This window comes from Struthio camelus, chromosome 3, assembly GCF_040807025.1.
Source record: "Struthio camelus isolate bStrCam1 chromosome 3, bStrCam1.hap1, whole genome shotgun sequence".
NCBI lineage: Eukaryota > Metazoa > Chordata > Aves > Struthioniformes > Struthionidae > Struthio > Struthio camelus.
In genome coordinates this window covers 108300348-108314436 of record NC_090944.1, presented here as the reverse complement: position 1 = coordinate 108314436, position 14089 = coordinate 108300348, and the positions used below count along the sequence as shown (strand labels likewise).

Genomic DNA, 14089 nt, shown 5'->3' with positions numbered 1-14089 from the left:
TTCCCGTGTAATCAGGGCTGGCTGCATTTACCCAAGGCTACATCTGGTGAAATTCTTAAGAATCAGGTCCAACAGATGAGAAAATACTGTAAAAGTGATGTCAGTTATAGGAGAACTTGATCTGCTTTCCGTCCTGTCCACAAATAACAACTCTGAAGTTGAGAGCACCAGTCTTAAGAGATTAAATTTAAAAGATTTGGGCAAGGTGACGACAGAGAACCTAGTTCTCTGAGTACTTTGCAAAGGTCGTTGCCATCATCCCTGTTTTCCAGCTAGAATTGAAGAACGGGAAGTTGAAGTGACTTGCTCTAGGTTGGTGGAGAGGCCGTGTTAGAGCAAGAAACAGAATACGGCTTAATGGTGTTGGTCAAACTGCCACCCCTGAGTGAAATACAGTGGACCGCAGTTTCCACTGTCTCTCTGAAATAGCACTGGCATTTGCACGTTTTTGCGCGGATGTCAAGTTTTCACCCATGAATGAGATGTTTCATCACATAATCAGCTGGATTTAAGTGTCAGGGTTCAAATCTGCTGAAGAAGAATTCAGTAGGAATTCATCAAATTCCTACTGAATTTATGAGTGAAATTAAATAGGAGGTAGCCTTCTAAAGTTCCCAGCCATGAGATGCTTGAGACTTGGTTCTTCTTTTCAAACCTGCTCATGCAGCGTCTAGTGCAAAGGAGTGCTCCTTGTTATTGGAGCCTATCAGAGAAAAAACAATTCACAGACAAACATGGGGGACCCTTGAAAATTAAACCTCAATTTAAAACACACGGAACTGCTGCAAGGGACACTCCACTATACTGTCCTAACGGGAGAAGTAACTTGCAAAAAGCTAATGAAAACACTCTACATAGCCAAACTGTAGACCGATTTTTCTGTTTAATGTGATTTGGCTGTATAAATAGTTAATGTGTAGTACAGTGTGATTGTAACTGCTTGATGGCAGCCTCTTTGTGGTAATGAGAGTAAAAAGAAAAAATGAGCGGCCTAGACCGGGTAGCCACACGTATGTAGGTAATCAAGTAATCCTGGCGAATTCTGTCAAACTGCACATCTAAGAGAAGTGCAGATTAGAGGGATCGAGGTTGGTGTTTTTCATTCATGTGACAAAGTCAGCATTTCTCTTTAGTGTTGTAGCAGTATAGTTTCTATAATAGCCTTGTTTTCTGCTGCTGTCTGTGCGTTCGCGTCGCCTACGCTTCTGGAAAACCGTTTATGCCGAGAGCTGTCTTGTTTCCTGTTGAGAAGTTGTTGTTGTGGGGATGATGACAATGTCATGGGTTTTAGCAGTTGACCGTTCTGCCAGCTGAGATACGTGCTTTCATTCAGGCTCTTAGCGGTTTGCCTTCACAATCAAGATGGGAAAAAATTCTTTACTTCCTAGGATTTCCAGATTTTGCTGTAAAACTTCTAATTGTGAAAACGGTCTTTGCCTTTATTCAGTCTAGATATGAACTAAAATGCTTATGCTTTGGTGATGACACAAAGTCATATTGTTGCCAGTTCCTTATCAGGGCAAGAGGAAGGTGAAAACTCTTTTCAGGTGTATCGCCCTAAGAATCCTATATAATACAGGATGAAAGAAAGCTCAGAGCTTTTATCAGCTCTGCTGACAATTAGCTTCGTTCCTACGTTTTTAACAAAGGGCGAAATTTGGCAAATCTGGAATTCAAAATGAATGATCCAATTGAAAAGAAAAGAGCATGCTAATCGCCTGCATTTTTGTTCCTTAGTTTTTTGCATGTGATTAGGCAGGGCTTAATTCTGAGGAAAGATGAAAAGAAGGAAGACTTTCAAAGCTTTTTTTTTTCCCCAGCAGCTCAATGTGCTTTTTCTTCAGCAAAGACTATTGGTTCTTTGTTTTTTTTTTTTTTCCTTTAAGTGCCAACCTGCCTGGATTTAGCGGATAAGGGGGATTTGTTACAAAATCATCTTCCAGTGTAAGTGACAGTCACTGGATGGGCCAAATTAATGTTGAACCATATTTGCCGTCTGCATCGCAAGTGACTCTTCTGGAATTGAGTGCTAAAATGGGTATATTAGGTTACCAGACTGGCTGCAGACTTATTTGTCTTGAGAAGTGAAGTTTGGGTCCGTGTGGGGTTAAACAACGTAGCCCATCAACTGGACCTTCACTTGATTGACAGGAGGCCCGTCTGCTAGCAGGCACATGCCCACAGCTTACAAAAGGTGGCATTTCAAAAAACACCACCCAGGACTTGAGCCCTGCCAGGGACCGCTTGTTTCTTTTTGCTGTAGAGTCTCTGAAAGGTCAGTGCTACAATTTATCTTTTCTGATCATCTCTTTTTCTCTTTCCTTCCTACTCTATGTGCAGTCGCCTTCCAGATACCACGTATCACGAGGGCAGGTCTAGCAGATTGTCTTCATCCTGTGAACTTTTACATAGCCCAAATCTTCCTCTGTGAAAGCTGTTCTTACCCTATGCAGTGGCCTCGCAGTTGTTCACAGAGCAACATTAGCTGAGTTTCTGTTGCCAAGGAGGAGTTTGGCTCTGAGCAGGACGTTCTTCTAAAGGAGATGTCAGCTCCGGGTCTGCTGGTTTTCCTGGATTAAAGCTTGTTGTTCTGTGGACGTGCTACCAAGCTTCTTGTTTTTATTTTATTTTTTATTCATATTTGTGGGATAAATGGGCAGGGAGCCATAAGAAAGGGCTATATGTCTTTAAAAGTATATGATCAATTTATTTTTGTAGAGAAAGCAGTAGATAACATGGCACAGCATGAAGTTATAAAAGGAGGTTGCAGTCAGTGCTGCTGGCATTAATTTAGCTAGAGAATGTGCCCTTAAATGTCAGGAGACTCTGCAAGAAGCGCTGAGTTATTTGAGAAGGCAACAACTTTGATGTTGATGTTACCAACAAAAATGCAGGATGTTAAAAGCAGCGTTCCGATTTTGCCAATATTTTTTCTTACTGATAATATGACTAGTGCTTTAGCAGGTGCTCTGGGAAGGTTAATGAAACTATAGTGGTTATGGCGAAAGTGTGTGCCTGGAACTAGTTGCCTTGTATAGGTGACTCACCGCTGAAGTCAGCTCAGCAGCTGGTAAACCGAACAGCTAATTTGCTGTGAAGATACTGCAGTTACATATAGTACCTTGTCCTCTTGTACCAGCAGAAAAAACAAGACGAGACAATCTGGGCTATAAAAAGAACATAGGCTGCAATCATATTTATGCTATATCAAAATATAAGAATGGCCGTTCTTGATCGAACTAAGGGCTTGTCTGTCCTCAGCAGGGCGACTGGTGAATGCACAGGGAAAAGCATGGAGAAACGTGGCAGTAGGATGATCCTTCCCCTCGCATGTCATCCCTGCTTCTGTCAGCCGAGTGGTTCAGAGGCTTTCCGAGCCAGAGGTTGCATTAGTTTGTGTTTTAATAACCCTGATGGGTCTGTCATCCGTGAATTTATCTAATCCCTTTTTGAACCTATTTATGTGTCTGCTCTCTGAACACCGTGTAGCAATGGCTTTTGCCCTTTACTTATGCATTGAATGAAAAAGCACTCCATTTGCTCGTTTTAAACCCACTGCTTGATTGCTTTGTTGGGTATTCCTTAGTTCTCTCATTAAAACAACACAGACCACTTTCATTTCCTAATTTTCTTTAACACTATTCATGATTTTATAAATCTCTGTCATCTCTTCTCTCAGCCTACTCTTTTCCAGGCTGAGAAGTCTATTTACTATCTCCATGTATCAAAAGCATTCCATAACTTTGATCGTTCTCCTTGTCTCCTCCATCCCCTTTCTAGTTCTGTTAGATCAGTCCATCTCCTGTATCCGTCTGTGTCCTCCTTTTGCAGCCATTCCCTTAAAGGGGAAAAAACTGATTCGAGAGTGCTTCTCCCGGCTGTGGGATACTTGGGCCCTGCAGCCTCTCTTGTGTGTTGGGCGTGTGAACCCACCCTTCCCAGTTCCTCTGAGAGCACGCTCAGGCCATCCGCCCGTCCGGGTCAGGGCAGTCCCCTGTTTTTCATTGAAGCTGGCGTAGAGTATTTATCTGGGCTCATAAGAGGCAGCCCAGGTGAGCTGGACTCGGCTGTGCCGTAGCACTGTGATACACTCACTCTGCTCCAAGACCCTGCTGAGCAGTCACAGGGTAAACTGCATTTGCTGTCCTCGGAGCTGTGACTAGGACTCTGGTCTCTCTCTCTCTCTCTCTCTCTCTCTCTCTCTCTCTCTCCAGACACATGACATTAAGCCCGTGCGCACACTCTGACACCCACGCTGTCATTTAATGAAAGAAAGAAACAGAATGCAAATATTAGTTGCGAAAGTTCAAAATCTTCATTCTACTATATGCAGTCATCTCCACGAGTTAGGACATATTACTACTGTGTTTGGTTTTTTTTTCCCCCTCTGTTTTCAAAATCCAAAATCAACACAGCAGCTGTGTGTGTAGGTTTAGGAGTTAAAAGAATCTGGGGCAATAAAGGCAGGCCTTGGGAAATGATGGCGCTGATCTGGTAAAGCTCAAAGAAATATAGATATTTGAGCAGCTGCTGACGAGCTCTGGTGAACTGGGGAGTGGGAGGGTGTTAAAAATGGCAAAACATACAGGTAGATGACTACATAACGCTCATTATTCCTAATTTAGTTTCTCAAACTCAAAAGGGGTGGCTTGTGTTATGGTTTATTCTAATATTATTTGTTGCTTGTCATATAGCAGGGCTCAGAGGTCCCACGATGATGCTGTATAAATGTATAGTTAAAGGGCTACATTTCATATTAAAAATTCCATTTTAAAGCAACTTAGAAAGTCCTAATAATTAACTGTTTCATAAATCTTTATATATTCCTGTAGCATCAAAAACTTAATAGGTTATTTCTAAACATAGAAACTTATAACTTTGTCCATAGATGTGTTTGTAAGTATTTGTAGTACATGATATGCACATCTGAAACCTTCTGATAATAAGTATTAATCACTTATTAGTTGTTCGCAAATTATTAATAAATGAAACTTCAGTAGACTATCAATGTTAGGAAACAATTGACTGTTACATTTTCTTCAAGGGCAGTATGAAAAGAACCTAAAGGCTGAGCGTTTAGCTGTATAGGATTAGAAATCTCTCAGGAAGACTAGGTGTGTTTGGCCAGTCCTTGAGACTTGTTGAGTAATAGCTGAAATCAGTATTTGTGAAAACAGATATTGAGTACTTCCTGAAAGCAACCAGAACAGCTTGATTATTGTTGAAAGTTTTCATAGGCATTCCTGTATTTCAGTCCCTAACTTTTTGTCAGTGCTTGGCATATTATAGTGACTACTAATATCATTTATACAACTGAAATAGTGATACGTGTGAAACCTAATTCTTAATTTTCAGAGCTTCGTACAAAGAAATTTATCTCAAGTCATCCGTATGAAGATTTTAATTTGACAAAATTAACATAGCTGTGATAGGTGTATTTGCTTGTAGCAGTAACCTGAAGTTACATCAGGAATTAGAAGCCCTTTTTTCTGTCCACGTACTGTCCACGTACGCGATTTAAAAAAAACCTCTACTTTGAGAGGGAGCTTAGAGTCCAGTATCAAGAGTAAGTACTAGTTATTTTCCATTGTAATCGTCCCTGAAATTATACACGTTAGCAGGAATGATTTGTGGATTTTTTGCTCTCTTTTCCTACGCGTATGTACTAGCAATTTATACATTTGTTTAGCCACGATCACTTTATTTTCATTTTCAGGGGCTAACAGAATTACCAACGACTGTATTGATAATCTCAGGGCTATTTTTAGATGTTGAATCTCTTACAAGCCTGCTCTGCTTAATATTAAAAGCATCCTACAAAGGTAGAGTAAAATGATATTAAGAAAATATAATAACGTGAGATCTGTGCATACATGATCTTTGTGGGGAATTTTATAGGAGTTGTGTGCGCGCACTGATGTGATAGTAGACCCATTAGACTTATTTGTAGCAAGACTGCTGTCTCTGTAATAAAATCATAAGCTTGAGGTAAGAGTGAGCTGCGTCACCTACTTCACTTAAATTTTCCCTGTATTTGTCTTCATCTATTTATACTGTTGTAAAACTTCTTAGAAGCTGTGGAATAGGTATAGCGTGTACAGCCTAAGGTACTGACTTCATTTCCACCTTGTAATTTTCATGTTTTATTGCATTACTTTTGCTGTCAGGATGGTTTTGATTCCTTTTGCTGTTCGCGCTCTTCCCATTTGCACTTTTGTCTGGTCTGTTAAATTTATTATATAAGAACATGAACAGCATCATTCCAGAGGTGAGCGGCTGCAACAGCCAACCACACCTGGTAGCTCAGAGATTTGGTAATGCCTCACTTTTTGCTAATTTTTTTTTTTTACATTTTAGCTTAATTACTAAAGTCATGTGATTTCTTTTTTAACCTTTGTGTGCCTGTTTCTTACAGCTGACGATAACGTCGTGTAGAGACATCATTATGTTTTTGTGAGGCGTTTTGTTTCCTCTGTTTCACTAACTATTCTCTCCTGAGACAGGACATTGTGTGTTCAGCCAAAGAAGTTAGATTCAATGTATACAGTAGGCATTAGAATGATGGAAAGAAACATGCTTGTAATGTGTTTCTCTTTTTAATGTGTAACTATGCTGTTTAAATTATTATGTGGTTATTTTAGTCGCCTACACGTAACTAAGCCATCTATATCCCTACAGATATGAAAGGGAGTAGGAACACTGTTAATATACCCCTACTAATATATCCCTGTATAGTCGCTGACTGGTACCCAATTCTTCATTCCTATGTTCTTCTATTTCATGAATATTACGACTGGTATCTTATAATGTCTGTGGGTGTGGAGTTACTCAGGGAAGTATTATGACTATTTTCTTCTCTAGGCCCTAGGCTCCTTGACCACTACTCTCCTGCTGCAAGGAAGGTCATGCAGTGGTTAGGAAAGTCTTTCGCTTTGAAAGCTCATACTGATTTAAAAGATATTCTGTAAACTTCAGATAGTTTTCAGAGCGGTGGTTTCATAGACTGGTAGAATATTTTTATTGGATTCATTGCCAGAAGGATGGTAGATGATCATGTAGTTTCATCCACCTGCACAGCACAGTCCAGAGAATCTCATTCATGAACCTCTGTGTCAAACCCATAGCTTCTACTTGCACAGTATCAGAACTTTACAGAAGTTACCTTGTCTTGCTGAGAAGACTCTAAGGACTACAGAATTAGCTGTGCGCAGAGTAGTTGCTACAAAGGTTACTTGTTTTCATGGTTATGTGTTTGCATTTATTTATAATCTCCATTTGGCTAGTTTCAACTTCCAGCACGTCCTTGGATCTTCTAATGCCTTTTCTGTTGGATCAGAGACTCACAATCAGAAATCTCTTCTGCATGTAGGCATTTGCAGGCTGGAGTGAAATAATTTTTTTGGTGTTTCTTGGATAAACTAAATCAATTGGGCTTCTTAAGCCTCTTAGGAAATACGTTGTTCTAGACTTCAGATCATCGGCGTAACCTTTTACTGAACCTCATCCAATTTTTAGCCTCCTTTAAGAGTTTAAAAGCAAGAACGAGACACTGGGTTCCAGTGGGTCTTGCTGATGCTGCAAGCAGAAGTAACCACATCTTCCAACTCCTACTTAATAGTGTTTCTGTATATAGGTGCTAAGGGTTGCTTGATCTCTTAGCTATGTCACCATTCAGGAACTTCACGTTCATGAGGCTGTCTTCGATAATGCTATTGCACTCCAGGGTATAACCTCCCATCCTTGTAGCGTGACATATGTTCTTTGCTCCTAAGTACACGATCCTATATTTTGTTATATTAAAACTAGCTTTGTTCATACAAGCCCAGTTAACTCAGGGATACAGAACAGCACGCGTCGCTGGCCAGTTTCCATCATTAACCCCTCCTTTGAGTTTTATCTCATCTTCATTCTTTAGGAGAGCCTCCACTATCACATTTTTTTGTTCAAACTACCTATGGTTATACCCCTCGAAATAAGCACCTGAACCATAGTGAGGGCACCTCATTTCAGTTAGGGGGCTCAGCATCTCTAAGAGCAGGGGCTGTTTTTAAAAGCGTTTGTTTTGCTCCAATCAGTAACAAAAAAGCAAAGGTAAACACTAGAGTAGGTGTATAAAATAGTAAAGGGGGCAGACAAATTCCCTTGGCTGTGAATGTTTATCTTCCTTTTCTAGCTTCCGTGGTAAGTTGTGTCATTACCAGATCTGTCTTCTAACCTCTCCTTGACCTAATTCTGCTGAATTCCAGTGGTCTGTGAAAGTGCCTATTCTCTAGGTATAAGAATAGCAGTTGCAGTTACGCTAGCTAGAACAAAAATGTACAAGGGCTATCAGTCGTCGTACCTAGGGGCATAAGATGATTGCCAGCTGGGGTTAGGAAGAACCTTTGCTTTCCTAATGCCTTCCTGCGAGGCATTACATAATTGCCTGGGTGTATTAAGTGTGTTGGGCTTTTACCCCCACATTTATCTGAAATTTATTATATAAGCCAGTGCCATAGGATGATGCCAAGCTAAAAAAGCAGTTCAGCTTGTGTATTCTGGCAATTCCTTTTTATTTTATTTTTAATGCTGTCCAAAATAAAATAAGATTCACTGTGTGTTTTACCTTGTTAACTTTGTAACGTATTGCTTTTAGCATTGCCCTGCCAGCTTGGTGACGCAGCTGAGGAGTATTTGTAATCCTCTCATTTCCTTGTGGGGAATCAAAGTTGAGCCAAATGAAATGTTTTGTGTTACGGTGTGGGGATTCTTGTTTTCTTTTAGAGCTGGACATAACAAGCAAGTAAAAATGTTGGCTGCAAGGATCTCACTAGAGTGATACTGATTCTCCACATCCATTTGTGAAACACCAGTAAAACAGAGTTACTCTTTTTCACCTTGCAGCTTGCTCTTCACCAAAGTAAAACTGGAATGGGTACATAAAGGACCTGAGGAGGCTCTGGTGACTTGCAGACATATGTTGCAGATGTGGCAGATGGTATATAATGTTTCACAGCACAGGTAGGCTTTCTCCATAGACTTAACAACTTCAGATTTTGTAATGAAAATGCAATTTTCTTCTTTAATTGTCCAGATACTGAAGTTACTTTGCAAAAAGTGTAATAAACAGTACTATTTAAAAATGAAACAAATGTAATATTTCCAGCCACAATTTAAAAAAAAAAAAAAAAAGCAAGGTTTTAAGATTTAAGAAGCAATTTGAACCGAGGGTTTCTGATCTGGATGTTTAAATTGAACATTTCTAGCCTTATTCAGATGTCTAGAATGGAGGGCTAATTTTTTTTTTTTCGCCAATAGTACTGAGCATCCATTTGCTATTGTTCAAGTTAATGAGTCTGTAGTGCTTTTTACCACCCAGGAATGCGGAAGGGAGACACAGTCCTGCACTGAATAAGCTAAGAACTGTGAAAGCTACCATGCTGATTTTGATTTCTTCCCACCCACTTTGAGTATTGCCCCAGTCATGGTACCACCGGACAGTGATCTTGGGAAAGTGACACTGTACTTACCTCGGACACGAAATATCCAGAGAGGTTTTGTTTGATGGGAAAGAACAGCATGCTTGATGGCAACAGTTACGTCAGCAAGCTGCTGAAAGTTTGTGGTCTTTTCCAGTTTGTGCACATATTTACATTAGCCTTCTAAACACCAGAACTGTATGTACAGAATGAGGCATATCTATGTACATGTTCTCCTTGAGGTATTATTAGAAATTCCTTATTGGTTTAGCTAATCAGTAGCAGACCAAATACAAAGATCAACATACTTACATAGCAGTAGAGAAATGGCCTCTTGCAGGCTGGAACTGTTGGTTTCCATTAGCCCTAGACTCTTTATGTAAGGATTCCATCTTGTACCTCTCACGTGAATAATCTCTATGCCATAAGCAGTCTTCATGAAGCTGAACAAATCCACATTGGACTGATAGGACTGAGTAAGACTTATTCTCGCAAGCCAGGATTGCAAACTTGAGAGTAAGTTGGAGAAGAGAGAAGTAGGTCAGGGATTTGTACTGCATTTGGGTCCCAAGTTGTGTTTTGGCCCTTACAGTGAAAAAGCCAAAATGCGATAGCTTTAGGCTTTTGATAAGCGTCGGCCATACAAGCCTAAACGAAACAAAAATGAGGGTTATTTTTAGGAACTCCAATGTATATTTCACTGTTATTCCCAGTGGGACTTTTTGGCTTTCTCAAAAACACTTCACACCGCAATCTGTATTGGGAGGTACTGCTTGAAAGTTAACGAGAATGAAATGGGTACCTGCATCATTAAAGACTGGATTCAGTGACCCAGGAAGCCCCTTGTTTGAAGCAAATTGAAGCAGTATCAACTAACAGTTGCAAAATGCTCTGGGTAGGGCTCTCATAGGAACTTAAGGGGAATTTTTATCAGTGGAACTTGAGCACAGACGTTTTTTAGGGCCTCTTGCAAAAGAGAAGCTTGTATTTTTATAAAGAAATTGAGATCTGGTGTACACAGCGCTTCACTAGTTCGATCAGTAGCTAATCAGCCATGCTGTGAAGTTGCACTTTAGCTAGATTTGGTTGCGTTTATCTGACTTCAGTTTCCCAGCTTTGTGATCTTCTATTATGACTTTCTCTGCTAGACCAAAGAGTCTTTCAGCACCCAGTATTTTCTCCCCAGGCAGGTATTCATATGCCATGCTCCAGTCTTCTTTTATCTTCTTTCTGATAACTGAATAACAAACCGAATAACAATAAAGTGTTTCCTTCAGCTCTTTTTTGTGACTCTCTATCCACTTTCTCAACTACCTTTTAAAAATATGGACGCTGGAGCTGCATTTGGCATCCCGCAATCAGCCTTTCTGTTGTCATATGCATGTGGCACTCGATCTGGCTACTGTTCTTTCTTTGGTGCATGGAAAGGCATTCTTGGTTTAAGGCCTTGTGCTGCAGTTTTGAAGGAAGAGCTCATGTTCAGCCTTTTTTCAGAGATGATTAAAGCCTCCGGGAATTACTGTTTTGCAGAATATGCTCCGCCTGTTTATTAGGCTGGGATTTCAGTCTATTTTCCCAGTTAAAAGGCCGTGTCATTGGCTGTGTCAAGATGCATTTTGTTGACTGGGGCCACCTCATCAAGACAACTCTAAATGCTGATCTCCTGTTGTCAGTTTTTACTGTAGCCAAACCTATGCTGTCCACCAGTGTCCTCAGCTGCCCTTTATGTAGGCATCTAATGTATAAGTCAGTGTTCAGCTATGTGCCTAAACATTGACATCCTGGTGGTGACTGCTGCATCAACACATGTTTTACCTCACATTAGTTATACTTTTAAGTGCCTTTGCCATGTTCCTGCATACATAATGCACCCCCAAAGTGGAGACAGTCCTGCAGTTCCACGAGCAGTCCCCAGCCAAGGCGATCACAGTTGTGCCTGTCCTGGCTGGGCAAGACAGAGGTGCAGCACAGAGAATTTAATTTTTTCTTACATCTGTCACAGCCTGATAATTTCAAATGGGATGTCAATGTGTAAAACAGTGCAGAAGCCAGGGAAGCCCAGTCAAGGCCAGAGCTTTGTGTGAACAGGTCCAAATACCCAAGAATTCAGGGTCGGTTAACAGAAACTGTAATGTGGATTCCAAAGCCCACATAAAAGGTTAATTAGCTGTTGTAAATATGATTATGACTATGATGAATGACAGTGAGTAGCTTTCAATCCTAGACTGCATAGCTGTCAAAGACAAGACTTCGTTTATCCTTTGCTATTGTTCTCTGTGATAACGGAAAAATCGTGTTTAAAACCAAATAGCAGTCTCAAGCTAATTCTTTTGCTAGCTTAATGAAAATTCAAAGGGAATCTTGTACAATTCATACCAACGGACTGATTAGACTAGAAAACTAGGCATCCAGAGCAATCATGAGTCTGTGATAACTTTTTGTCCTGGGGCAATATTGTCTAAAGGCTGAGCTGCACACTTGAAAGCGTGCCAGAAAAAGCAGCGAGTACAGTCACTTCCCCTTTTGATATTTTGTCCGTTAATGGATGATGAGAGGAGATATCATCACCATCTGATCCTAGAGGGATGGCAGTCTATGTGGTGACAGGAAGGCTCAGGAGATCTGCATTAAGTGATTTTCACTTAGGCACCCAAGGTTTTATCCGTTTCCCTTTGGAAGACCTCTGCTGAGGACAGAAGTCAAGTCAAAGAGCAGACCAGACAGTCTTCCTTTCCTAATGCAGTACTATGTAGTAGCTTTTATTTTCCTCCTCCTCCTCCTCTTAAACAGGAGAACATAATCCCTTTGAAATGAAGAAATTAGCACCTGTATGGAAGGTGGTAATTGGTCTGTTTTGAAAAAATTAGCATAGTGGACCTGTGAACAAATCCTTCTGCAGATGAACGGGAGGGACAGTGATTCTCCTGGTATGTGTTGGGGGGGGGGAACGGTGCTGGTTGGCCTTCTCTGATCTGGCTCCTAGCTGGCAACATGTTCCTTGTGCAGTGGTTTGCAGAGGCCCCAACGTTTGCATAAATAGGTGGTGGCACACCTTCTGGAGCCCCTGCTGGGCGCTGTGTCTCTGAGTGTTTGATTTCTGCTCCATTTGGGGGGCTGGGGATGTTAAAATGACACAGTCGAGAAGCTGATTACCTGCACCAGGAAGGCTGAGTTTTCAGTCCCAGTAGAAGTTAGATGAGATTATTGCCTGCTCTGAGGAAAACATGATCTCTCTGCTGAAAAGTGGTTAGATAACATGGTTTTGTTTCTTTACAGTGGCTCTGAGAAAGAAAGTAGTGTGACAGAAGTGCCCATGATCAAAAAGCATAATGGAATGCATCTCACACTCCCGGATGCTCATGACACTGATTCTGGTGAGGAAACAAGATTTTTGCTTTCCCGTCCTAAATAGGTGCTTTCATGAGAGAAGAACGTATTATTTTCTGGTGGGAAGGCTACTGAACTGGGAGTCAGGAGATCTGGATTCTGCTCTTGAATCTGCCTCCAAGGCTGCTTCTGCGCTGCTGAGTCTGTCGCTGTGGCTCATCTGTACCTCAGTTTTCCTATTTATAAAGACAAAGACATGGATTCCTGCTTTCTTTTACAAAGATCTCCGAGACAAGCGTGACATGTATTAGAGGAGAGTTCATTATACTTCTGCAATAACTAATTCAATCCTTCCCCCCCCCCCTCCAAATTAACCTTTTTAAGTGTCCTGATCATGCCATGTTCTTGTTTTGGAAAGCTGAATATGAATGTAATTTTCTATTAGAGGATGACTGGGTCTTGGATTTGTACATAAGCTGTGTGATGCTTTATTATGTGGTAAATATACAGCCACAGTAACACATATCGTCAGATGTAAATAACTGAGACATCAAAGCTAATCTTGGCAGGAAGGCTAAAGGAGACTTTCTAATGGTGCTACTGACTTGTGATTTTATCATGGGTCTCATGATATTTGGTGTTTCCTTTAAAACCCCAGCTCTCAAAATCAGATGATTATGTGAGAAACTTGCCTTTTCATTTTGTTTTTTTAGAGAAGCAACTTTCTACCCTTCTGGAAGTAGAGAAACACTTGGAAAAAATGAGCATTACAGGTTCAAACACTGGCCAAAAAAAGAACATGAAAACATATTTATTTTTAAAAGCTTTTAAGCAAGCCTCATGCTTAAAGGTCATAAGATTATGGTTTGTTAAGGTCTTAATCTTGAACGTTGAGTACTGGCAAAACTGAAGTCACAGACTCAGCGTACATGGCTGAAGAGGAGGACAAGTTCCTCAGGGTTAAATATATGACTTTTATTCAATTATATGTATGTAGCCCCCATTTACACTCCCCTAATGCTTAAAATGCATTACAAGGTTAGGTCTTGAGCATACAGACGCTCAGGGATCAGAACGTTATTCAGTGTGTCTGCTCTTACTTTTGCTGGCAGTGTTGAGCCCTTAGGGTCTGTATTTATGACATTGTGATCTTACTGATTCTGCATGTATGTATATATATATTTATGTAATTTTTAATCTGTTTATGCCATTTCCCTTGTATTACCCTTTGCTGAGGTGAGTCTGTATATTTTGTTTAAATCCTTTTTCTCATTGTTTGTATGAATCAGTGTTCTATAGTATTT

At 40.5% G+C, this 14089-nt stretch overlaps 1 protein-coding gene across 3 annotated transcripts in view; it reads left to right on the top strand.

Annotated features, from left to right (window-relative positions):
• TTC7A (tetratricopeptide repeat domain 7A) overlaps window positions 1–14089 on the top strand; it is a 183942-nt gene that overhangs the window by 112134 nt on the left and 57719 nt on the right. For all 3 annotated transcript variants that reach the window (XM_068939597.1, XM_068939596.1, XM_009676263.2), the window contains 2 exons: window positions 8884–9000; window positions 12735–12832. In XM_068939597.1, the coding sequence (XP_068795698.1) occupies window positions 8884–9000; window positions 12735–12832 (215 nt within the window). The remainder of the gene's footprint in view (window positions 1–8883; window positions 9001–12734; window positions 12833–14089) is intronic.